The sequence below is a fragment of the Calliopsis andreniformis genome, chromosome 7, assembly GCF_051401765.1.
Source record: "Calliopsis andreniformis isolate RMS-2024a chromosome 7, iyCalAndr_principal, whole genome shotgun sequence".
In the NCBI taxonomy this organism is placed as follows: Eukaryota; Metazoa; Arthropoda; class Insecta; order Hymenoptera; family Andrenidae; genus Calliopsis; species Calliopsis andreniformis.
In genome coordinates this window covers 12,437,501-12,460,076 of record NC_135068.1, presented here as the reverse complement: position 1 = coordinate 12,460,076, position 22,576 = coordinate 12,437,501, and the positions used below count along the sequence as shown (strand labels likewise).

The 22,576-nt window shown below is 45.2% G+C and overlaps 9 protein-coding genes and 1 long non-coding RNA gene across 11 annotated transcripts in view; all 10 read right to left on the bottom strand.

The window, feature by feature from the left end:
- Positions 1 to 2,380: 2,380 nt before the first annotated feature.
- On the bottom strand, positions 2,381 to 3,730 carry LOC143181433 (uncharacterized). Its single transcript, XM_076381816.1, has 7 exons — positions 3,680 to 3,730; positions 3,528 to 3,582; positions 3,469 to 3,478; positions 3,231 to 3,384; positions 3,047 to 3,188; positions 2,995 to 3,008; positions 2,381 to 2,952 (listed from the first exon to the last, which is right to left on the bottom strand). The coding sequence occupies exons 1-7, from the start codon at positions 3,728 to 3,730 to the stop codon at positions 2,389 to 2,391; spliced, it is 990 nt and encodes a 329-aa protein (XP_076237931.1). The 3' UTR covers positions 2,381 to 2,388.
- Positions 2,830 to 4,214, bottom strand: LOC143181432 (zinc finger protein 131-like). Its single transcript, XM_076381815.1, has 2 exons — positions 4,199 to 4,214; positions 2,830 to 4,115 (listed from the first exon to the last, which is right to left on the bottom strand). Exons 1-2 carry the CDS (start codon positions 4,212 to 4,214, stop codon positions 3,730 to 3,732), a joined length of 402 nt encoding a protein of 133 aa, XP_076237930.1. The 3' UTR covers positions 2,830 to 3,729.
- A 3,621-nt stretch (positions 4,215 to 7,835) lies between these two features.
- LOC143181495 (uncharacterized) lies at positions 7,836 to 8,433 on the bottom strand. Its single transcript, XM_076381925.1, has one exon. The coding sequence runs from the start codon at positions 8,412 to 8,414 to the stop codon at positions 7,932 to 7,934; it is 483 nt and encodes a 160-aa protein (XP_076238040.1). The 5' UTR covers positions 8,415 to 8,433; the 3' UTR covers positions 7,836 to 7,931.
- A 695-nt stretch (positions 8,434 to 9,128) lies between these two features.
- On the bottom strand, positions 9,129 to 10,283 carry LOC143181431 (uncharacterized). Its single transcript, XM_076381814.1, has 6 exons — positions 10,272 to 10,283; positions 10,159 to 10,175; positions 9,972 to 10,099; positions 9,650 to 9,884; positions 9,427 to 9,581; positions 9,129 to 9,342 (listed from the first exon to the last, which is right to left on the bottom strand). Exons 1-6 carry the CDS (start codon positions 10,281 to 10,283, stop codon positions 9,143 to 9,145), a joined length of 747 nt encoding a protein of 248 aa, XP_076237929.1. The 3' UTR covers positions 9,129 to 9,142.
- Positions 10,284 to 11,918: 1,635 nt separating this feature from the next.
- LOC143181518 (uncharacterized) overlaps positions 11,919 to 22,576 on the bottom strand; it is a 37,798-nt gene continuing 27,140 nt past the window's right edge. Inside the window, exon 2 of the long non-coding RNA XR_013002288.1 lies at positions 11,919 to 12,417. This is a non-coding gene — a long non-coding RNA (uncharacterized LOC143181518). The remainder of the gene's footprint in view (positions 12,418 to 22,576) is intronic.
- LOC143181494 (uncharacterized) lies at positions 12,887 to 14,147 on the bottom strand. The gene is made up of 3 exons (XM_076381924.1): positions 14,009 to 14,147; positions 13,794 to 13,880; positions 12,887 to 13,149 (listed from the first exon to the last, which is right to left on the bottom strand). The coding sequence occupies exons 1-3, from the start codon at positions 14,139 to 14,141 to the stop codon at positions 12,887 to 12,889; spliced, it is 483 nt and encodes a 160-aa protein (XP_076238039.1). The 5' UTR covers positions 14,142 to 14,147.
- LOC143181855 (uncharacterized) lies at positions 14,704 to 17,124 on the bottom strand. The gene is made up of 4 exons (XM_076382513.1): positions 17,110 to 17,124; positions 16,777 to 17,075; positions 16,345 to 16,692; positions 14,704 to 14,842 (listed from the first exon to the last, which is right to left on the bottom strand). Exons 1-3 carry the CDS (start codon positions 17,122 to 17,124, stop codon positions 16,461 to 16,463), a joined length of 546 nt encoding a protein of 181 aa, XP_076238628.1. The 3' UTR covers positions 14,704 to 14,842; positions 16,345 to 16,460.
- LOC143181507 (uncharacterized) lies at positions 17,033 to 18,673 on the bottom strand. Its single transcript, XM_076381944.1, has one exon. It carries the CDS (start codon positions 17,759 to 17,761, stop codon positions 17,429 to 17,431), a length of 333 nt encoding a protein of 110 aa, XP_076238059.1. The 5' UTR covers positions 17,762 to 18,673; the 3' UTR covers positions 17,033 to 17,428.
- Positions 18,810 to 21,882, bottom strand: LOC143181503 (uncharacterized). 2 transcript variants are annotated; one of them, XM_076381939.1, is made up of 3 exons: positions 21,760 to 21,882; positions 19,606 to 19,814; positions 18,810 to 18,939 (listed from the first exon to the last, which is right to left on the bottom strand). In XM_076381939.1, the coding sequence occupies exons 1-3, from the start codon at positions 21,851 to 21,853 to the stop codon at positions 18,907 to 18,909; spliced, it is 336 nt and encodes a 111-aa protein (XP_076238054.1). In that variant the 5' UTR covers positions 21,854 to 21,882; the 3' UTR covers positions 18,810 to 18,906. The 2 variants fall into 2 exon arrangements, with proteins under 2 accessions (XP_076238054.1, XP_076238053.1); XM_076381938.1 differs by lacking the exon at positions 18,810 to 18,939 and having other exon boundaries at positions 19,384 to 19,814.
- Positions 22,122 to 22,576, bottom strand: part of LOC143181493 (PR domain zinc finger protein 14-like) — a 1,288-nt gene continuing 833 nt past the window's right edge. The window contains exon 2 of the mRNA XM_076381923.1: positions 22,122 to 22,576. This exon is cut by the window's right edge and continues 142 nt beyond it. Coding sequence (XP_076238038.1) covers positions 22,192 to 22,576 — 385 coding nt within the window. The 3' untranslated portion in view covers positions 22,122 to 22,191.

Here is a 22,576-nt window from a genome sequence, read left to right as displayed (position 1 = left end):
GTGGCCCTGTCGGAATCAGCGTGTATTATTGTCGAAGGAAGGATAGAGATAATATAATGCACTTGTTGTTTGTATCCCTACGTTCGAGGCCCCAAGCAGCTAGCTATGAATTGTTCGCATACGAAGAAGGAGCGGTTTCCGGTGCGTGGCGAAAGAAACGGAGCAGCGAGTCTGTTCCTTTCGACGCACAAGCGATAAAAGTCGTGTTCTATGTACAAGTTTCGAGAAGAGTTAGTGCGCATGCTACTCCCCTAAATGTCGACGAGAAGGAAAGAGAGATCAAAAATTCAAAGACAGAAAGAGAGAGAGAGAGAGAAAGAGAAAGAAAAAGAATGAGGAGAGAGGCAATCGAAGGGCTCGCAGTAGAATGATGTCGTCTATGGTCAGACTTCGACAGAAAGTGGACTGCATCAATCGCTAGACTTGTCCATCAATTTGAAATCATTTTTCCCACTTTGGCCCATCGAAATTCGACCAGACGAGACCATCCACGCGATTCGTTCCCGCAACAATGTACAGTGTCCTGTTTCGAAGGATGGACAGACAGACAGAAAGTGAGAAATGGAGAGGTAAAATGCGGAAGTCGAAAAACACTCGGGAAGGTTTCTCTTCTGGTGAAAGAAAAAAAAAACAATTTTCAGGGTGGAGGGATCGGATGAGACATCTTGTCAATCACGAACTGTCAACGTTAGAGGTCCAGTTGGTAACTTGTCAATTAGAGGGAAGACGCTCGATCTCTGGAGTAGCGAGAAAAATAAAAAAAAAATTGTCGCGGGTGATCGGTGAGGTGGATAGACATGTGGGTGTCCATCTGGTGATTTTTCGTCTTCTGACACATTTTATTTAATCAAACGTACGAAACACGGTAGCAATCGCATGGTCGTTAATGTTAAGCACTGTGAGAAAATCTGCGCGAACATGATCAGTCTTCGGGAGTCCGCTTACGCACCTAATCGCCCTAATATTATCTCGAAAATAATCTTATCCTCGCATTTGGTCTACGTTTAAGGCTACTCCTCGTCGTGTACTTTCGTTCTCTATCGTGACGCCTAGGAAATCGCACTTATTGTCATCGATTACACCTACAACGCACATAAGGCACTTGTTGATCGAGAGCTACAAGGTTCGTATCTTGTACAGCAAGAAAAAAATATATAAAAAAAAGAAAGAAACTAATTCGATGTACAGTAATAAATATCAGTCGAGGTTGAACTTCGAGAGACTTAAGCTTACGACTAATCGCTACATGGTTAAAAAAATAATGGTCGACGCTTATTCTCCTTCGTTCCTCTTCTCAGCTTCCTCTTTGCACGTAGCTCGTTTCGTGACAAGCTTGGAATGAGTATTTCGCTCGCACAATGAATATATATACAGCAAAGTGGATGAAAAGAATTAAAAAAAAAAAATCAGACATATGTAAATCGATCTGAAAAACGCACGCGAGTTAATTCCCGTCGATTTTCCTCCTTTCTCGTCGTAAAAAATATATAGAGTCATAATTCATACTGTGTATCCAATTTACGATAATCACAAACAAGCGTTGCGTAGGCTTGACAGGCTGCACAGAGTGTAGAATTGAGAGCACTGCAGGATAATTTACCAAAAATTTGTCAGGTTGATTTTTTAGGCTGGAAATAGTGTTCTTAAATGCTTATGTTCATAGATCATATTTTGGACGAGTTAGGTGACCACCTATAGATGAATTTCTAAAGAGTAAAAAGGTGCAATTGCTGTGAAAAAGTAAAGAAAATTAATAACTTTGCAACCACATGGGATATACAGATAAAAAATGGTTAATACTTTCAATAATGCACTGTCTGACCACGCAGAGACCATTTCTACTTGTTTTCTGGCTGGCCAGATACTGGCCACTTCTACTAGTTCCCTGTCTGAGCACTCGTCGACCAGTTCTACTAGTTTCCTGGCTGGCCATGCGCTGGCCACTTCTACTAGTTTCTGTCTGAGCACTCGCCGACCATTTCTACTTGTTTTCTGGCTGACCATGTACCGAGTGCTTCTCCTCATCCACAGTCTGACCACACACAGGCTCTTCCACTTACTGTTCCTCTACCAACAGACCATTCCACTGAAAAAACCTTCCACAGTGGTCACTACTCGTCCACAAACAATCTACCAAGCCATTCAAAACCACAAATCTCCTTCCAAAAAGATCAAAATGGTCCCCATACTATCTACACACTTCCTCCCAAGGAAAAGTGTACCATCCTCCCCTGAGACCCTCTCAGAATCTTCCTCTCGAAAAATCCCTTCTTTCAGCCCTCCACACAAGCGTCCCTCCATCTCCTCGGCACAGTACCCATACCCAGTCTTCAACACTGAGCCCCTGCAGCGCTCGATTCTCCACCCCGTGGCCACCGAAAGGCTCGCTCAGTCGATCTCTAGCTTCGGCGTGTACGCCAGCAGATACGCCTCCATGTCCCCCATCCTGTCGAAGTGCTGTCGGCGGATGTGCCGCAGCCAGTGGGCCTTCCGCTTGCACCGCTGGGGACAGAAGGGGCACTGGAACTGTGGCTCCTTGCCGCACTCCCAGTGCACGTGCCGCTGCAGCGAGTCCTTCCTCATGTACGATCTTCCACACCTGCCGCAGCAGAACTGCCCTGGAGGCTTCTTTCCGACGTAGTTGCACGCTTTCGGTATCTTCAGATCGGCGAACGCCAGCGTCCCCTGCTCCTGCGTCTTCCACGCCTGAACAGGCAGATCGACGCTCTCCTCCGCCGCGGCGCTCTTCGTCACACTGTCATCTGCAATCGGGAAAAAAAGAACAGCTTTAGGCCTGCTCCGTCGTTCACGCGCGCCTAGGCGGCACCCTCGACGTGGTGAGGGGAGGTCGTTGCCACAGTGGGGAGCTTTGGGGGAGAGGAGGGCTTTGGTTCTCTGGGAGCTGTTTTTCTGGGGGGATGTCGAGATAGACGCTGGAGGCTGTCTTATGCGCTAGTTGGGGCTCGATTCTTGTACTTCTGGTTTATTTCGTACAGAACTCGCGCTGACTGGTGAGTATACTTATGAGCTAGAGTAGATTACAGACGCTGAGATAGTGAGTGAGGCGAGAGTTGAGGAGGTGAATGAGGATAGAGCAGTCTTCGAGAATCTTCTTGCTTTTTTGGAGGAACGAAGTCTTCTGGCATCCTCTGAACTTCGAACAGAGACTCTGAATTTTCTTGCAGTTTCTACTGTAGATTTCTTGGGATATCACTCTAGATTTCTGAGACACCGATTAAAATGGTGGAGTGGGAATTCTTCTCTTCTTGCAATGGCACCTCTTCAATGCTTCCATCACAGCTACCTGAAAAATCATACATTTGATGAACTAGTGTTCCAACATTTATCTTCCGCGTCCAGTTGATCTCGAGAACGTCACATACCCTAGAAAAATGTAAAATTAAAAAAAATTGCAAAAAAAATGTTTCTGTAGTCCCACGATTAAAAAACTGTCACTAAAGATTCTACCAAATTCCTGCTATAAAATAACAGATACATTTAATGGTATCAATTCATGGTACACATACATAACCATAAACCTGTAACAATATTCCACTCAGGTTCTTCGATAATTCGATACCCCTGTCAAAGCACCAAGCGTCACTCAATAAAACACAAAACGACGAGCACCACTCCATCTCGAATAAAAAAGTAATAAAAACTCGCGACACTGGCGAACAGGAACAACGATACAAGTCATCAAAGTACCACGATTAAAGTTCCCATTCATCACGTGACAGGGAAAATTTTGTGCGCCTTTTTCTGGTGCTCCACTAGCTTGTCCCTCCTGTAGAATTTTTTTAGGCAGAGATTGCAGTGGTGTTTCGGCTCCTCACAGTGGAGCTTCATGTGGGCTGACAGGTTGTGCTTGTACTTGAACCAGCCCATGCAAATCTTGCACTGGTATTTCGGTGCCTGGCCACACTCGACGCGCAGGTGGCGTTTCAGGCAGGAATTTCTCATGTAGAAGCGGCTGCAATTGGGACACTTGTAGATGGACTGTCCCCGAGCATTTCGAACAGGGTTGTAAGCCTGCTTCTCCGACTCCAATGCCATTTCTGGTTGCTGCACGTTGGCGACGTTCGCGATTTCCGGGTACGGCTGAAGCCAGTAACCTGAAACGATAAAGAGGCGATGAAGGGGCTGTTCGAAGAGCGAATAAGAGAAATTTTCCAGAGGATGAAAACGAAATCTTCGCCAAAAGGGAAGTCCATGGACTTCCTCAAGAGGATTACCTGGTTAAATCAGGAATTCGCTGGGCTTTTCTTGGTGTTAGCTTCAGACAGGATTTTTGTCAAGATAAGAGATTGTATTAATCAGAAACGTCACACAAGTGGGAGAAAAGGGATTCTAGAAAAAACAACTTAAATAGAGAGACGTGTATAAGTTCTTGGATGAAGTATGTACAAAAAAGTATATCTACATAGTATGACAAAATAAATCACGTCAGGTGAAAGTGATTCTGTGTATCGTAAATAAGAAATGCGGGTTATTAATGTGTAGCTTCGTACACACATTAGTGAGTGGAATGGGATCGCATTCTATCACGAAATTTATTGCTGTCATGATTTGGCAAATCACATTCCATCGCATTATTGATACAAGTAAGTACTCTCGAACCATTCATACTTAGGAAATTGAAATTAAAAAATACTGTGGACAGTCTAGTCGTAAAATTAGAAGGGGAACCAAGAGTGATAATTAATGTCAACTTAAGTAACAAATTGATTGCCACGTAACTGTGTAAATAGCGGGTGTATTTATATGTAGAAATCTCCAGGCGTTGAAATCTCTAGACACTAGGATTTCCACGCGTTGAAATCTCCATGCATTGAAGTCTCCACGCGTTGAAATCTCCGCGCGTCGAAATCTCCACGCATCGAAGTCCCCACGCATCGAAATCACCTCTCTACTCTCACAGAAATCTCTCACGTCTCCACACTCATCAAAGTCCCCACTCATTCCTCGCCACGCATCGAAGTCTCCAGTCCCTCTTCTCGAGCCCCGCCTGTCAAGCACACCTATCTTCTCCCTCGAGTCTGCTGGCTTTATTCACGTCCGTCCCATGAATGTTGTAATGTCTAAGCAGACTATGCTTGTGCTTGAATTTCGCGCGGCACAGGACACACTCGAACTGAGCCTCCTTGCCACACTCGAGCCTCTTGTGTCGCTGCAAGGAGATCACTCTTCGGTACTGTCTGCCGCAGGTGTCGCAGGGATAGGTCTCAAAGCTGACTGGCTGGCGGTACCAACAAGCTGAAAACAGAAATAAACGGTTAGCACGAACACAGATTCTCTATCGACGCATCCTCACTTGCTGGTATTCGATCGTCACAGTCCTTAGTCTGTGAATAAAAAACAGATTTCCACCATTAGGATGACGAAGGCTGGAGAAAAGGGAGGAAAGAATGACACGCTCGATTTTTAGAAAATAACCCGCAACAAAGATTGTCTTTTTATTAATAATAATATTAATAATAATAATAATGTTAATAATAGTATTAATTGCTGGTAATAATCGTGATAGATATTCCGTAGTTCGCTTGGTAAACCTTTTCCAAAAAAAAAGAGAGTTCGAAGTGCTTAAATACCGGAACGAGTATTCGAGGGGAGGGGTGAGAATAAGAGTTCTTTGAACGTTATAGGTAACAATGGTCGAGGGGTTAGAATTATGCTCTCGATTCGACTGATTCGAAGTTAGTCTCCAGCTTGCCACGCGAGATCGCTGACGAGAAAGTGCGAGAGGAAACGTTGCAACGAGTATAATATATCCTGCGTCAGTCCGCAGGCAGGAGGGCGCGAGTAAAATACTGATATCAAAAATACTGGACTCTGATCCGGAAGTCTTCTCTGTCCTTCGCGTTACAGTCTCTCTTCGTGCGCTAAGTGTAGTACAAAAGTGAAAAAAAAAAAGAAAAACAGAAAAGAGTACGTGGAACGACAAAACGAGCCGATCTCGAGGGCGCCGAGGAATGTTTTAAGTAACGCTTATATTATAATCTCGATAAATATGGATCCGTCTCGATTTCGAAGAGGCTGGAGATCGACCCTCTTGCTCCGTGCTTGAGCAAATCCGTGGCGTAAAAATAGATCTCGCTTAAAAAGGTACAGTGGTCCTTAAATCTTGTACGGTCGATTGGTCGAGTGTGGCTTTTCAATCATGACGAACTTGCGCAGTACCGAGTCTACTCGTTACAAAAAGAAATGAGAAAACTGAGAGATTGGTGAAAAATCGACGCTATTCTATTAAGTATGTCGGTGATACTGGGCGACTACGATGATTGAAAACCGTACACCATAAATAACGATATGCAGATAGAAAAATACGATATGATAGACCCTCTAGTAGCTCCCTAGTTCAGAGAACGATGGACCAAGGTGTCACACGGCTGTCGAGTAACAACTATTCGCTATAAGTCTACAGGTGCTCTCAGGTAACCGATTCTCTGGAGATTTGCTCGCGGAAATCGCCAGGCTTCTATGAAACAAGGCACTTTCAACCCTTAGATCCTTAATTACGGAATGAACAGTGATTTCGTAACCTACTACCTCTTAGGCTCCGCCATCTTTACCCTAAGTCGTTCGTGAACGTACCTAAACTCTATAAAAGTACTAGAAAAATAGGCGAACCTCTACGAGTAAGACATTTTCGAGAGTGGTAACACGATTATAGATTTTTAGCATTTGAATTTTGTTCGTAATGGCGGCCACGCGGCCATCGCTCTTCCTATCGATGCTTTAAGTCGATAAAATCCTGAGACTCGAAAAATACAAATATATATATATGTCTTTTTGAGTGGAATGTTTCGTTGATCCATGATATGTAAATAATACATACGTTTCAGATCGCTTTGCACGATTTTTAGTGGCACGATCGTCGCTGAAATTGGAATATAAAATGGCGTTTAAAACATTTTTTGTAAAAATAGAAATCTCGAAGTTCGTTGATTACTTAATTACATAGATAGGAAATACAAAATGTAGTTATAAATAAAATTAAAGAAATTATGTACAAATAGAACCGAAATACCAAGTTTCATTGATGAGGTAATTAACTCGAGAAGAGAGGAATTAATCTAGTAACTTAAATACATTTGCTCCTCTAGATCTTTAAGATTATTCGATGAATAAGTAAAAGAAACAGGAGAGAACGAAATTTCGAGACTTCTAGCTATTTGTGTCGTTTTCTTATTTACAAATTTGCAATTTGTGAGGCCACTCTGATCTGTTAATAAAACATTTACAACTTCTCAGTTCATTAATCTCAGTAAATTCATTATGGATAGTTTTTCTGCGACCTCACCGTAGAAGTTAAAGATTTCAGTAATCATTTAGTAAAGATCATAGAGTAGAGAACATAAAAAAGTAAAGTAAAATTACTTTGGATTTTTTCAGAGATTTATAGTTAGATCATATGTTATACGTCGAAGGCACTTCTGACATCCACTAGAAATCTGATTTTTAAAATTCTAAATACAGCTTATCAAAAATTAGACTCTGAAGAAACTCTTTTCTTATGGATATGAACCCTGGAAGTCCATCGACGTATAAAATACTCAAAAAGCAGACCTGGGCATACTTAAAATAACTCTGAAATATTACTGGAAGTGATCAATTACTTCTAGTCTGCAAATAGTCTTCAAAGAGTCACATCTGTATATACATTGAAGTCTCCAAGCAAGCATAAAATACTACCAATCAAACTTTAAAAAACTGTGTCCAATAAGTCCAGTTAATCAAAATTCCACAATAGAAAATAATGGAACAGTTTCCAAAAAGCAATTGATCCTCCTTTCGATTAAAATTCACCCAGGTCTGCCAGAATAAATCCTACCAAACCTCGCGAAAGAAAATCTGAATTCCACAAAACAAGTATCCCCAGAAACTTCTCTGTCTCGTCAGGACGATCGTGCCACAGGAATGAAATTCCCTCAAGCGTGCTCGTCGAAGTCCATCTTCTGATGGTGTCTCTTGTAATGCACCGTAAGGTTGCCTCTCTGCCTGGCCTTGTAAGGGCACTCTGGGCACTGGAAGGCTGGAGGCTTGCCCCCACACTCCACCATCTCGTGTCTCCGCATCGTGCTCTTCCATCGGTAGCCCTTTCCGCAGAAACGACACCTGAACTTCCGCTGCTGCTCGTGGGGCACGCCCATGTAGACGACGTGACTGAGGTCACGTGGCTGGGGCAGGACCTCGAACGAGTCAGGGAACACTACCTCGCGGGCGGAGGACGATGAGCGCGCGTTGTTGTTGTCGTTGCCGCTGTCGTAGCTGTTGCTGTCCCCAGCGTTGCTCAGCCGTCTGCTCGGCAGGGCGACGCTGCCCCTGGAGGCAGTGGACGTCGTGGACCTCGCCTTCTTGCACGTCAGCGGCTGCTTGTAATCGGACCTCAACAACGACAGCAACGCGACCATCCCTGCAACAGGTCCCGGCGCCAAGCGAGACGCGAGGTCGAGGTCAGAGGTTGTTCCAATGAGAGTAAAGTTAGATGGAGGCTGGGAGGGGATGGTTGTTAGGCCACCTGGCGAGAGAGATCAGTGAGAATATTAAACCCGTAACCAACCCAACACATAACGTCAGCCAATAGCACCGAGAGAGAGTGCGCCCAGGGTAAAATTTTGCCGTGTTTACGTGAAGAGGCGTGAAGGGGTGGACATCAGGTGGACAGAGAGCTCAGTTGCCACAGGATTCTAGATTAACAGCGAATATTTCAAAGACTCGTCTGTCGACCTGGTCCTAGACCCCGTACATGAAGAGATGCCAATTTCCAACCCTCCAAAACAAAAAGTTACCAAAAACAGGATGCTCGGATGAGACGTGTAGGGTGATCTCGCTTCGTGAACAGGAGTAAATCAATGTACAAGTGTTTCATGGAGTCCAGTTTTATGGTAATATACATAGACGGTTGCACATCGCGTACAAGTTGGGGGCGCAAGTCCGCGAGCATTGTCTTTCTGGGGGCGGGGGTGGCTTCACCACTTCAGCGAGGAGAGGGGACAAATCTCTAGCTCCAAAAATCAGACGTACACCATGCTCGAAACAAGGTTCCCAAGCCTCAGAACAGAAATTGAATGAAATTTGTAAAAATTCTAGAAATTGTGGAAAATTCCTCCCCGCTGAAGGAGTCGACAGTCTCCCCCCCTTATATTCTGTGAATGGCGATAATGTGGTTGTTCAGGCTACACTTTTGGAGGAACTTCTTCTGGCAGAGGGGGCAAACGAATTGCTTCTCCTTTCCGCACTCGTATTGCACGTGTCGGTTCAGGGAGCTTTTGTTCTTGTAACTACGATCGCAACGCTTACAGGGGAACGGTTTCCACAGCGAGCTGCTAACGCGGTACCCTGAAACAAAAACACGCAGGCTCGGGTTTAGTTCGAAAACGACCGCCGCCTTCGGACGCGAGACTTTGAGGGACAACAACAAACGTCTATCTAAGTGGAACTCTGAGAGGCCTGAAACCCTCTGCTGAACTTTCGCCTCGAGACCCAGAGAAACCCCGAAAATGGCAAGAAAGACACAGTTCAATGCCTGGACCATTTTATTCTTCAGCATCGACAGGGTCACAGCGACAGAGAGCATTCTTTATTAATCCCTATTACAACTGATTCCACTTGCCCCGCTGTCTCTGCCCTCATTGACACTCTCTACTTGTCCACGTAACACTTGAGCAGCTTCAGGTGCTTGTGCGCCACGTGCGAGTTCAGGTTGAACTTCCTCTTGGAGCTGAAGCGACAGTAGGGGCAGTGGAACTGTGGCAGCATCCCACACTCGAGCTTCAGGTGGCGGTAGAGGGAGGAGGCGTTCGAGTAGATCTTCTGGCACTTTCCACAGGGGTACATCCTCCGCGGCTTGCTGCTCCCAGCCAGGTAGCGGAGCCGAAAATCTGCGAAAAATCCGGAGGGTCAGCTGGGGCCTAACTGAGAGCATCTGCGAGGCTGTAAGCGACATTCAGAACAGAAAATGAGCGGACCTCGAGGGTCGAAGGGCAACGACCTAAACAGCCCCTTTAAGGCTATCGTGTAGGACTGATCGACATCCACAAGAAGGAGATACAGGGGGAGCGTACTTACATCCAGGTGCAGGATTAATTCGACGAGCCTGAAAAGGGGTGAAAGTGTTTATAGAGCAGCTCCAAGATGCTCGACTGCGATCAATACGCTTCGATGCATTTAGTCTGTGGTATCAGAATATAATAACATTTATTTCTATAAAAAGGTATCCGAAACAACAAGGAATCTCGCGGCAAAGGGGCTCTCTGTTAATTGTTAACGTTGTAGAGCATTTTGTAGTGAATCTGTCTGATGAACTCGCCGTTCCCGGAAGTCAGGAGAACGGGCCAGCACTCTGGGCTCTCCCTCACGTGTCTGTGCAACGATTTCCGCCACTTGTACGACTTGGAGCAGGCCAAGCAGGTGTTCCACTCTGAAAAAGAAACGCGTTTGGCTCGTCAGTGGAGGTCGATGGAAGATCTGACTGTGGTGACAGTGTCGTCCCCGATGTTATGTGTGTCTTTATCGAAGGGGAGTGTTTCTGGGACAGAAGTGGGGTTAGAGCTTTGCACATCCTAGGGAGGTGTTAGGGAGGAGGACCTATCACGTCAGCCGATTGTCACTGATAGTGGTAGTCACTCTTCTGACTTGGCAGGTCGATGGTAGATACTTCTAGAGGCACTGGAAGATGTTGGGGACTTGGAAACAGAGCTGAGATCGATGAGAATACCTAGACTGAGAAGATCAATTTTTGGAAAACCCTAAATTTTAGTATCTGAGCTCCAATTTCGAAATTTCGAACCCTTCCAGTGCCCAGCCAGCTTCAGAATAGGAGTTCCTTTTGGAAAATTATTGCAAGGAATACTTGACTTTTCTGCCAGGCTTAGTTTTAATTCAGTTCGAGTGTCAATCCAGCGATCCCCCTTAAAACAGATGGATAGCTTCCCAGCGATTTATTTACAAAGTTATCCTCGTGCTTTCGAGAGAAATGTACACTATTTTACAAACAATTGTTCCAGAGGGATGCAAAATTCGTCTGCTTGAATTGTTTGAATACAGCCGAAATTAAAACAGGAAAGAAAATTAGTAGAGAGAAATTCGAAGCTTTGAAACACGGAAATGAATTCAAACATTTATACTCATGGGTTAAATCTTTGAAATCATTTTTATGTAAAAGTACCCAGCCACCAGTGTCTTCAAATTATCTCACACTAATCGTCTTCTAAATTTTATAATTTCGACTGTATCCAAAAAATTCAGGTTCCTCTTTCAAACGCCACTCAATCTTGAATTTGTCACGTTTAGAAACTTCCGGTTTTCAGCCGTGCTTCTTGCGCATGTGCTTCAGCAAGTTACATCGTAACTTGCTCCTCTTTGGACAATAGGGGCACTGATACTTGGGTGCCTGGCCACACTCTTCTCGTATGTATCTTGTTAAAGAACTGTAACACTTGTACATGTTCCCACAGGCTTTGCACGCGTGCCTCCGAATTTTATATCGACGACCTGCAAAAGGAAATCACATGGTTTGGTTAGTAAGAGACTAGAGTGAATTTTGGAACCATTTTTCATTCGATATGGTGAGCTTTGGTACTTGTAAACTCCAATTACAAATATGGAGTGTTGGAATTTGTGAAAATGTAAGAGGAAAATTCTTTTAAAATTAAAAAATAGTGCTGTGGATGTGGTTTGAGGAATTTGGGAAACATTAGATGATTGTGGGAGGATGGAACTATTTTGTGAGGATGTAGAGACACTAGAGTAAGATGAAGGTGTAGAGATCACTGTCGATATAAAAATGCAACTGGCTGCTCAAATCTCCACGCGTTGAAATCTCCAGATATTAGAATCTTCACGCGTTGAAATCTCCAGATATTAAAGTTTCCACGCGTTGAAATCTCCACGCATTGAAATCTCCACGCATCGAACTCTCCACTTTCCACAAACTATACAACCCACAAAATAATAACAACATGAATTAGTTTCATCTTCTCTCAAGACTGACTCTCTTCCTTCACATCAACAAAACATACTCTCTTTTATTAATTACAATTCCAATCACAACATTCATCTTCTTCACTCTATTACATCAGTTCAGCTTGAAGAACGATCTTCATTCAGTCTCGAAACAAATCAGGCGAAATATAAACTATAATTTAGTTATCCATCCTCTATCTTCGAACACGAAAGCAACAAAACTTGAGCACCATGTAGTTCTGCAGACTGCAGCTGCACCATTTTCTAGTTACATCTTCGGCACGCAACCGTGCTCCTTCTTCAGGTGGTTCAGCAGGTTGAACTTCATCGGCATGATACTGTGGCAGAAGGGGCAAGTGTACAAAACCCTGCCACATTCCTCCCTGACGTGTCTGTTCAGCGCCATTCTCGACCTGTACGTTTTCTTGCACTCGCAGCACACGTGGAAACCTGAAAAACAAGGGACAGAAAGATGCGTTTGAGTGCGACAGCGCGGGAAATGGAACGCTTCGCGAGCAAGCTCTCGCCCCCACCAAAAGCAAAGCATACTCTATTCGACCACCTGCCTCCATCGACAACGAGACTCCTCAGCCTCTGAAACAGTACACAGACACACATTTCGCACTTCGAGGTCGTCACCTTTCCCAGAATCGACGACATCCCCTTGAACGAACATTGACCGACTTCAGAACGAGGGATGAAACACACTCGAGGGTGGAGAACGTGGGGAAATTGTGTCACGTGTCTTCTATAATTAAAATTCATTTTATTGGAAGGTACAAGACAGTATAAACTCTCTGCAGGCACCAGTTTTCGGTACAGAAGGAAGCCACTGATTTCCTCCAGTGGCTGTCAATTTGGGAATTTGTTGACATGAAAGGAATGCAAGGGATAAATTTTTAGATCGTCTGTTTAGCGATCAGTCGCTCTCGTTGTCCACTGGGTCGACGAAGAAATTGTCCAGGCTGAGGGGGTCCACTTCCTGTGGCACTCGTCTTCCGACACGCACGTCTTGACCATGTTTTTCTCGCAAATGGCGGATCAGGCTGTCCTTCAGGTTCATCACTCGGTTACAGAAGTCGCAGCGATGAGGCTGCTTCCCACACTCCTGGCGCTCGTGGCGGACTAAGTTCTTCTTCCACTTGTAGGTCTTGCCGCAGGGCTTGCAGACGTACTTCACGGCTGAAACATAGAAAATTGGTTATTTGTTATTTTTGGATCCTCTGGAAATTGTGGCGCCTCGATTGCTGATGCCATTCTTGAGAAAGATTTCGTGACGCGTTCCTTTTAGGGGGCTTTTCTGATGTTTATGTACAGAATAATCTGAATGTTTAATATACATTAAACACTCAAATATTTAAAAAATTTTGAAGATTCCAATTTTGAGGTACTTAAAAATATTCGAATTTTTAGATAGTACAATTTTTGGAGTTTAATTCGTAGCATAAATCCAGCACCCAAAACAATAACCTTGACGAGAAGTATCCTTTCTTCTTCTCGCTACAGCAGAGTGGCGCCAATTTCTCTCAGTACCCAGCTGCAGAAGTTAGACCTGAGAATAGAAGGGTCACCGAGAAAAAGAGTCCTCCTCCACATCGTAAATGACAGCCTCCGTTTGCAATAATCCTTGCATCTGATTCTTTATTTCCTTTCCTTTTGGTATTAAGAAAATACATGCATTTACGAGTACTAGGGTTACGTGATAAGTTCCCGCGCGTGATTTCTTCCATCGTTCGAGTCCTTCTTTATGCAACTAGCCGATTAAATCGATTCTCACAGAGTTACAGACGCTCCAGGAGGATCCTAATTATTTTTTTCCGACTTACCAAGGCGTGGTCCGATAATCGAGAGGTTTGGTGTCACCAAAGCGAACAGAGGACAGTGGGAAATCGATCGGGGAACACAGTCGAGACCTGTGGCGCGAGCAACACCAGATAATCAGTAATTATCGCTAATTAATCAGTCGAGAAAGTCTGCGTTCTAATACCTAAGTACGCGAACTGAACTGCTAGCGCGAGTTCGCTAAATGAAAATAATTAACCTGTCGTCCCAGCGTGGACGAAGTCCAGAGTGACGTCCAACACGAAGCGTTTCGAGAACTGCTGGCGTGTTCGTAGCTCACCCCTCGCAGAAATTTTAACTAACACTTGTGAGACACAAGAAAGAAGAACCATTTTCCTGCAAGTTATTGTCTAGCTCGATTCGCAAGAGGCCCTATTCTTCATGACCATGCAAGCAGTGAATTACAGAAGACGCCACTCTGAAAACCGAGCACCTCGTGATGGACACCTGTCGAGGGTGAACCCGAGAAAAAGTGGTGAACGAGCAATAAATATTATTAAAACTGGAGTAACCATGTGGCATGCAAAGTGTGCAGAAAATGTTCCCAAACTCTGTAAAGGAGAAGAGGATCTATAGTATTCACAAGAAAAAAAAGTTTCCATTTTCGCCCCTTCCACTTTTCCCGAAAATTCAACCCCCCTCTTTAGGGTACAACCCCAAGGCCCTCTTTAAATTGAACCACCACGTTTTCTCCCTTCCACGCAATAATCGGTACAAAGGAACCACCGAGTAGAAATAGGCACGAGGAAGCATCCGACGGTGATTAAGGCAATTCGATGGCGCGTGTATCGAGAGGGGGAAGACTGTCCTTAGGGGCGGGTTCACGTGTTCGACGTGGAGACCTTGAAGTGCTGCTCGGCCTGGTGGGCGTGCAGTATGAAGGCCTTGAACGCGGCGAACGGGCAGAGCGGACACTTGAACTGCGGCGGTTCGCACTTGTGCTTCAGATAGTTGCTCCACATCTTGTAGAACTTGCTGCACATTGTGCAGGTGTAGCCGAGGACCTGGTCGCCCATGTACATCTTCCGGTACGCTGAAAGCAGAGGGACCAAGTTAGAGAGGGTGCGCGCGCCGAGCAGTTGGGAGAGGAGACAGAAAGGGAGGAGACGTTTCCTCCTCGCGGTTTGGGGACTCGATTAGAGAGAAAGCTATTTTCACACTCTGGGGAGGCGCTCAGAGACCTCTTTAGGTTTAGGGCGGAGGACACTTGGAGGAGGAGGTGAGGGTGAGCTTAGAATGCAATCCTGTGAAACGGTTTTTATTGCAAAAAACAGATTAGTGGTCGAACTTGAAGGAGTAAATCACCCGTGGATGTTGGGGGGTTTAGTTATGAAGTCTTGAGAGATACTATATTGGACGCCATTTTGGTTCCTAGGGTCCTCTTGTTTGGTGAGCCCTTGTCTTGAAGCTGCAGGCCTAGGGACTTGTTGAAAATTTAATTAGTTCGCATAATTTAAATGGAGACAAAATTATTGGAAAGAAATATTCCTCAAACTTACTCCCATGTTTAATAATTCAACAAATTTGTAAATCGAACATACATTACACACAATTTACAATAACTTAATAACATAGAAACCGAACTACTGCTATAAATATTTTTTATTTCGACTGGCACAGTACACAGTTACCACAGATATCAATAGTCAGTTGGCTCGGTAAAACGTATGTATAATAAATTCAATACTTTTAAAAAGAAGCTCGACATTTCCAGGTGTCTCATCTGACGATGGATAAGACAGATATAGAAATGAAGGATAGAAGCGCTTAGAAAAAACGAACGAAAGACAAGTACGAAATACAGCCCATTGGGGCTGGTATATCACAGGTTTCAGGGGCTGCTCGAATCGTTATCGATAATAATACACACGCACTCAAGTAGAATAGTCTGTACGTAAGCAGACCTGGGCAAAATCTATAGGAGATCTCGAAATTCGTATAACTCGCTTCTTAAACAATTAATCTTAAATGGATGTCTTTTCTCCGCAGAGATTTAGGCTCCTCCCCTGTGGAGCCACGCATAATATAGGTCCCTGTGAAGCTTTACATCACAGGGGAAGCGTCAAAATCGGAAGGGGGAGCTCTACTTCAAAAGGGAGGAGCCTAAGTCGAAGGGGAGGAGTCTGAATAGGAAGGGAGGAACTGTACGTTAATGGGGAGGGGCCTAAATTTGAGGGACTGAGCTTAAATCGGAGATCAGGAGTTCTACATTAAAGGAGAGGAGTCTATATCGGAGGGGAGGAGCTCTGCGTCAATGGGGAGGAGTCTAACTCGAAGAGGAGGAGCTCTACATTAAAAGGGAGGGGCTTAAGTCGAAGAGGAGGAGCTCTACATTAAAGGGGCGGGGCCTAAGTCTGAGGGGAGGAGCTATACATTAGAGGGGAAGGACCTAAGTCAGAGGGGAGGAGCTCTACGTCACAAGAGGATGTCCTATGACATCGGAAGACGTTTGAAGTGGCTTAGAGCTCTCACATATAGACTCACTCATGCCCAGGTCTTTTTCTAGTACTCAAGAGGCGTGTGACACCTTCTCACCGAAAGTCCCCGCGTCAGTCTTCGTGATTGGGTCCCTACCCTCCCAACCGGGTCAATTATAAACATGGCCGTGGTGCCTCTTCTTGTGATTCTCCATGCACCACTTGTGGGGGCTTTCATATGAGCAGGCGTTGCACGTGAACTTCGGTTTGGCGTTGACACACTCGAACTTCCGGTGCCGCCACAGAGACCTCTGGACTGCATAGGCTTTGCCGCAGTCGACGCAAACAAAACTCCTCTCCCTGGCATCGGGGCTCCCTCGAGGATGCTGCTGCAAGTACTCGCCCCCTCGAGCGAGCCTGTTCGCCTGGTCGAACGTGTAGATGCTCTTGTAAGGCCACACAAAGGCTGAAACAAGAACACCAGACCGTGTTAATGGCTGCCGTCCCTCAACGAGAACGCAGCGAGCTCGTCTCTCGACCGTACACATACATCAATGCACAATTAATGAATTTCCCTCGGTTCGCCGCGACGACCTGGTCCTCCTGAAAAAATCTCGAAGCTTTAAGCAAAATGGCGCGGGAGGTGGGGTAGCCGAACGCTCGACAGTCAAAGGAAATACAGAGGCTTGTTGATGCGCTAGGTAAACGTGTTGAATGTTTTATTACGTTCCTAGGGGATTTACAAAGTACCTCAGCACCTGCGACTCGACAAATGGCGGCTATGATATATCCACTACGAGCGAGTATATGGTTATAAAATGCATACAAACGGTCGCGACAGGAGGGACGCTACTGGTAGCGATTACATCGACTTAACTTATACCTCGATCCTCTTCATCAGTGGAGAGTGAAACAGGAAGTCTGAGGAAAAATAAAACTCAACCTCGAATACAATACTGAACCCAGAAGACACCTCTCAAATAATCTCTAATACAATAACACCTCGAATTAAGAAATCTCCACCACGTTCACCACCAGGAAAACCGTACCTAACCTCTCTAGTGGTCCACCTCTAACACGGACTCTCACCAAGGTCTCTAAGATCTAGAGGAAAAGACACTGCTCTCGGGGGTCACCACGAAAGTCCCTAGGAACTCCCTAGGCTCAAGACTCAGCTCAAGAGCTGCCTCGAATACGTCTGTTTATTGTTTAACAGGCGCGTCAGAGACATGATGGAACGTCTTCATGTGCCTGCGCACGCAGAAAGAGTAGTTACTGCGGAAGTTGCACAGATCACAGCGGAATTTGAGCACGCCTGTTTGGTGAACGTTCCTCACGTGCCTCTCCATGTTGGCCTTGTAGGTGCTTTTGTAGGGGCACAGGGAGCAGGCGAACTGCGCGTTCCGAGGGTTCATCTTGCAGCCGAACTGCACGTGCCTCCTCAGCAAGTTCTTCAGGGGGAAGACCTTCTTGCAGAAGCTGCACATGTGACGCTTGTGCACTGGATAGGACATGGCTGGGGCGCCCTCAGACATCTTGAACTTGTCCAGGTCAGGGTGAAGAGGAAGACCGTCAACAGGGTTGTAGCTGTCCACGTAACCTTGAACGTTCCAAACGCCTGAAACAGAGCGAAAGGACAGCGATGAAGAGGAGTTCGCGGAGGATCGACGACGACGCTTTTTCTTCTTTCACCTACGTGGAGAAGGGACTCTGATAATGCAAGACATCGAAGGCAGTATTCAGTATAATAGCACTTTATTTAGTACTCGGAATGAGTGTGTTGATAACAGATTTTTATTTCGAAGATGGCGGGCTTTTGGTGACTTCAACGCCTCAGGTTGCAGGTATTGGTAAGACTTCAGAAGGATACAAAGTCGTTGTAGGAACTTAGAAGTATGGAGGAACTAAAATTTTTTAGTGCTATTATTGGCTGTTTAGATCAGGAATGTCGTTGCTAGTTTATTGGTTAAATTAGTGCATACGGTGACGCCATTTCAGTAGGCCCACCACATGTCGTCATGTTGCAACTATACTTGCTATAGTCAGGTACTTATTGAATATTTAAAAAGTGTGACTCAAGCTTTACTAGAGCCACAAAAACAAGAAATAACCGTAAGTAACAACAGAATAACCAACACAACTCTTCATCAAAATTCCCTATATCATGGAACATTCAACTCTAAAATATCCCTAGAATAAGCAAGACCTCTAAAACGTACACCTTGAGTACCTTAATTTAAAAACGCACTCAAAACCAACATCTAAATCTTTCTCTCCTTCGGTTTCTCGATGCTCGAAAAATTCCCCAGATATCATGGAAAAACCCTAGACCAATAAAAAAATTCCCTATATATCGGTTAAAAAAAATCTTCAGATCGGTCGAAAAATTCCCCAGGTCGGTCAAAAAAATTCCCCAGATCTCCCGAGATAATCCAAAACTCGACTGCTTCTTCAAGGTACTTGGTTCAAAGATTTCGCTAAGCTGGTAGCCGCGAGTGCACGTGTCTCATGTGCCTGAACAGAATATCCTTTCTGCTAGTCCTGTAGTCGCAGAGATTGCAGCAGAACATCGGTGGCAGACCGCAGCCAGTGCTCAGGTGTCGTTGCAGGCTGGCTTTCCAGGTGTAGCCTCTGCCACATCGCGGGCAGACGAAGACAGGCTTGCCGAATTGATCAGGTGCTACCGGCTCGTCCAAGTGGTGACACGAGCCACCTAAAAACCAAAAGCGACCACGTTAGAACACTGTATCGCTTCCTGGACCGACTGATGCCACGAAGAGACTTCAACGTCTGGACCTGTAAAAGAAAGAGACTCATAAGGGAATTTGTCAGCGGTTTCTGAAGTGGTGAGGGGATCTGAGGTCACTTTTCACAGAAGTCATTTTTTCTGACGCAGTTCTTTTTCACAGAAATATCGAACTAGAAATCTAGAAGGCCAATGATGGTAACCATCTACTAAACTCGATATTCCTGTAAAGAAAAGGGTTGCATCATTACACATGAACCACTGTGCACCAAAAAACACTCTCCCTGCAACAAGGAAGATGCAGACTCCACAAACATCCTCCAACATCTCAACACTCATCAACCCTTTCTCCACCTCGCCTGGGAACCTCTACTCCCCAAAACAATATTCTACAATAATAACACGAAGACACCATTTGCGAATCATACATTTATTCGAACTCATATCACCAAAAACTACATCTCACTGCCAGTCCCTCGTCCACTGGCTCAGGTAACCACTCGCTATCAAAAGTGCCAGCAAAGTACAAGGAAGACTTCATCTAACCCCGAGACTCAGCGAGTACAAGAACACTTAATACGAGGGAAGATCGTAGATCTCTTTAACAGACACATCGGTAGCGTGCTCACGAACCATGTGGTACTTCAGCAGGGTGGGAATCCTGGCCCTGTGGGTGCAGCGAGGGCAGGGGTAGCGAGGCTCCATTTGACAGAAAAAATTCATGTGCTTCCTCAAGCTCCTCCAATCACTATACTTCCTGGCGCACTTGAGGCAGAGCAGCTCATCCTTGCAGCGTCGCCAAATATCGCGGGGCAGGAGGTCGCAGAACAGCAGCCCCTTCTCTGAAACAACGATCATAGAGCACTGTGAGCGATCGAGACTTTTTAGGGGATGGAAGCTGGAACAATCAAAGGAGCATTATTCGAAAGACCTTCTCTGAGGGTCTAATATCGATGGGTGGCGCTGAAATTGAAGAGTAGCTGAAAAGAAGGGAAAAGAGGATCGAGGGGCACAGGGTTTTTTTAGCGTAAGGAAAAGATCACACACGAGATGGGTAAACCGTGTATATGTGTATTTATTGTTTCTCATTTAAGTAACACCTTACAGAATAACAAAGTTTTCCTCGTATGAGTCGTACGTTTGCGGTGTAGCGAGCCAAGATGAAGGATCTCGGACTTCCTTCGGGGATTCGTCAACAAATATTCAACTCGGGACGTTATCGATGAGAGACAGAGAGATAGATAGACAGAGAGATCGATAGAGGAAGAACGAAAGGGAAAGGAAACGTACGATAGAATTAATGAGAGATGAATGATTTTTCACAGCCCAAACAACAACTACCAGTTGCAAAAGTTAACGAGAAAAATTACCGCCGCGTTGATTAACTGCACCGATACAACCTGGCGAATCCGACACATTATATATCCTGACTTATCCTCAAACGATACTAGAATATACATATACTAATATAGGTAATCGTAAAAGTCCTTAAGTGCACCATTTGCAAGTATATCATTTAATCCTAGTCCCTCTACTAACACAGTCTTAAGGGATTACCTTGTGTAAGAAATAAAAATAGTAATAATGATAAAGAGATAAAATAATAAGAAGAAAAAAAAACAATTGCGATGTCAAAAAGGGGAGGATAACACGTTCAGCACCATCAAGATGTGTTAACAATCTGGTGGGGCCTCTGTGAGGCCCCCCACGAACACAAGCACTTAGAACGCGTCCCTTGCGCGCGCGCGCGGGAATTACGAATGAACTAAAACAGATTAATTGAAAGTACGAACACACTATCGAACAAATCAGCCTTGATTTCGAAACGTTCCGCGAACACGAGGCGACAAAGCGTATTTCCTCTTCTTGCTATGTGTACGTTCAGATCTAACTATTAAGACACTTTTCAAGAAGGGCGCGGCGCGTGCGCGGTACACCGCGGCGGGAAGCGCGACCCTTTTCGATTCTCAACGCGATAAAATGCTTCCACGTGCTTCCAGTGCCGTTTTGTAACCTTACCTTACAAATAGTCAGTGTATGTGTATATATATATAATATATATATAATATATCTATATATCTTGTCTTCTGATAGTCAAAAAAAGCTTATCAATTTAAAAGGCCATTCGCGTCGCAGCCGTTTACGAGCGTACCACCCCCTATAATCAGTACTTACATAAAACGGACAGTTCTCTGCGAAGTGGACGCCCCCTAGTCTTCGGTCGCCCGAAATCATCGAACATTGAGCTTCCCAATTATAATGTTCCCCTGCAGACTGTTTATCGAGACACGAGCGAGAGAAGAAGGGCTGCGAACGAAGCTCTGTCTGACGAACCACGAATTGGCGGGAATTTAAGAATGATTTAGAACTGAAATTACTATCATTTCTAGTAACAGTCCATTGGTAAAAACAACCGATCAAGTAGAGGATACTTGTAGGGACGTAGAAACTTCTAGGGACATTGAATCCTTAGGGATAATTTGCATAATTTCGTAGTAACTACTGTCACTAAAATATAGGGACGTCTAGGGACGTCGAATCCCCGTAGTTAAAAACTAATATTTCGCAGACTCTTATGATAACTACTTGTACCAAAATTCGGGGACTTCTAGGGACTTCTAGGGACTTCCAGGAACTTAGTTGCGAAACACAGGTACTCATATCCTAGAAACAAAAATACTACACTAACCAATTAGTCATCTCCTAAAATACTGTAAAAGTCGTGTCCCAAATAAATAAGTAAAAAAAAAAAAAAAATAAAAATAAAAGAAAAAGCATCGTTCGTACCTTCTTCGCACAACATCGCGAGTGTCCCGCAGCCCGCGGCCCAACCGCCCCCCGAATCTCGAAGACCAATTCCAAACGCCAACACCAGTAGCATGGGATAATTGCTGTAGTCACTGTTAAAAATCTTCCTTACAAACTACGGTTCTACGTAACACGGATAAGAAATTTCAACACGTTAAGTGACACTTGAAGCTCTACGATCTCCCCGTAGGACTACGTTAAAAGGATTCCACAGTAGGAACCTGGTGTCTTTGCACCACCCCCACAAACGACCTAAGTCGTTCGAACAAGTACGAAAATATTGCGGCTAGGGTCGAAAACAAAACGCGCCGCTGGCGGCAGCCCCTCTCCAATCCCCTAGCGTGAAAACTTCCTAGCGCGGGGATTCCCTAGCGTCGACCTGGAGCTCCGCCCCTCGCTCTCGCAGCGCCCTCACACTCGGGAGTCCTCCGCAGCCTTCACGTCCACGTGGCACGCGTTCATTGGCGGGTACTCCTGCGGGACCGCGGCGGCGCTGCTGTCGAAGCTCTCGTTGTGGAAGTTCCTCAGGTGTCGGATCAGGCTGCAGCGCTGCGTGAACTTCCTGTTGCAGAAGATGCAGCAGAATTTCCTCCTGACGCCGCACTCGAACCTCACGTGGCGCACCAGGTTCCCCTCGGTGACGTACGACCTGGTGCACCGTGGACACTTCCACTTGCCGCTGGTGTTCCTGATCTTGCCGCACACAGTGCGACGGTGGCGGTTCAGCGTGAAGATGTGGGTGTACCCCTTGCCGCAGCTCGAGCACATGTACGGCTTGTCGGTCTCGGGCACCCAG

What these genes read in the sequence shown, in the direction of transcription:
- LOC143181433 (XM_076381816.1), bottom strand. Translation starts at nt 3,730, where the DNA reads ATGAATGGGAACTTTAATCGTGGTACTTTGATGACTTGTATCGTTGTT. An exon ending in TGACTTGTATCGTTGTTCCT is followed by an intron (nt 3,583 to 3,679) that starts GTTCGCCAGTGT and finishes GTGCTTTGACAG; the next exon opens with GGGTATCGAATTATCGAAGA. An exon ending in ACTCCACCATTTTAATCGGT is followed by an intron (nt 3,189 to 3,230) that starts GTCTCAGAAATC and finishes AATCTACAGTAG; the next exon opens with AAACTGCAAGAAAATTCAGA.
- LOC143181495 (XM_076381925.1), bottom strand. Translation starts at nt 8,414, where the DNA reads ATGGTCGCGTTGCTGTCGTTGTTGAGGTCCGATTACAAGCAGCCGCTG.
- LOC143181431 (XM_076381814.1), bottom strand. An exon ending in GTTGCCCTTCGACCCTCGAG is followed by an intron (nt 9,885 to 9,971) that starts GTCCGCTCATTT and finishes GATTTTTCGCAG; the next exon opens with ATTTTCGGCTCCGCTACCTG. An exon ending in CTCAAGTGTTACGTGGACAA is followed by an intron (nt 9,582 to 9,649) that starts GTAGAGAGTGTC and finishes GGATTAATAAAG; the next exon opens with AATGCTCTCTGTCGCTGTGA.
- LOC143181494 (XM_076381924.1), bottom strand. Translation starts at nt 14,141, where the DNA reads ATGGTTCTTCTTTCTTGTGTCTCACAAGTGTTAGTTAAAATTTCTGCG. An exon ending in CGTCCACGCTGGGACGACAG is followed by an intron (nt 13,881 to 14,008) that starts GTTAATTATTTT and finishes CTCGCGCCACAG; the next exon opens with GTCTCGACTGTGTTCCCCGA. An exon ending in GATTATCGGACCACGCCTTG is followed by an intron (nt 13,150 to 13,793) that starts GTAAGTCGGAAA and finishes TCTATGTTTCAG; the next exon opens with CCGTGAAGTACGTCTGCAAG.
- LOC143181855 (XM_076382513.1), bottom strand. An exon ending in TTCATTAATTGTGCATTGAT is followed by an intron (nt 16,693 to 16,776) that starts GTATGTGTACGG and finishes TTCTTGTTTCAG; the next exon opens with CCTTTGTGTGGCCTTACAAG.
- LOC143181507 (XM_076381944.1), bottom strand. Translation starts at nt 17,761, where the DNA reads ATGTCTGAGGGCGCCCCAGCCATGTCCTATCCAGTGCACAAGCGTCAC.
- LOC143181503 (XM_076381938.1), bottom strand. Translation starts at nt 21,853, where the DNA reads ATGCTACTGGTGTTGGCGTTTGGAATTGGTCTTCGAGATTCGGGGGGC. An exon ending in CGCGATGTTGTGCGAAGAAG is followed by an intron (nt 19,815 to 21,759) that starts GTACGAACGATG and finishes TCGTTGTTTCAG; the next exon opens with AGAAGGGGCTGCTGTTCTGC.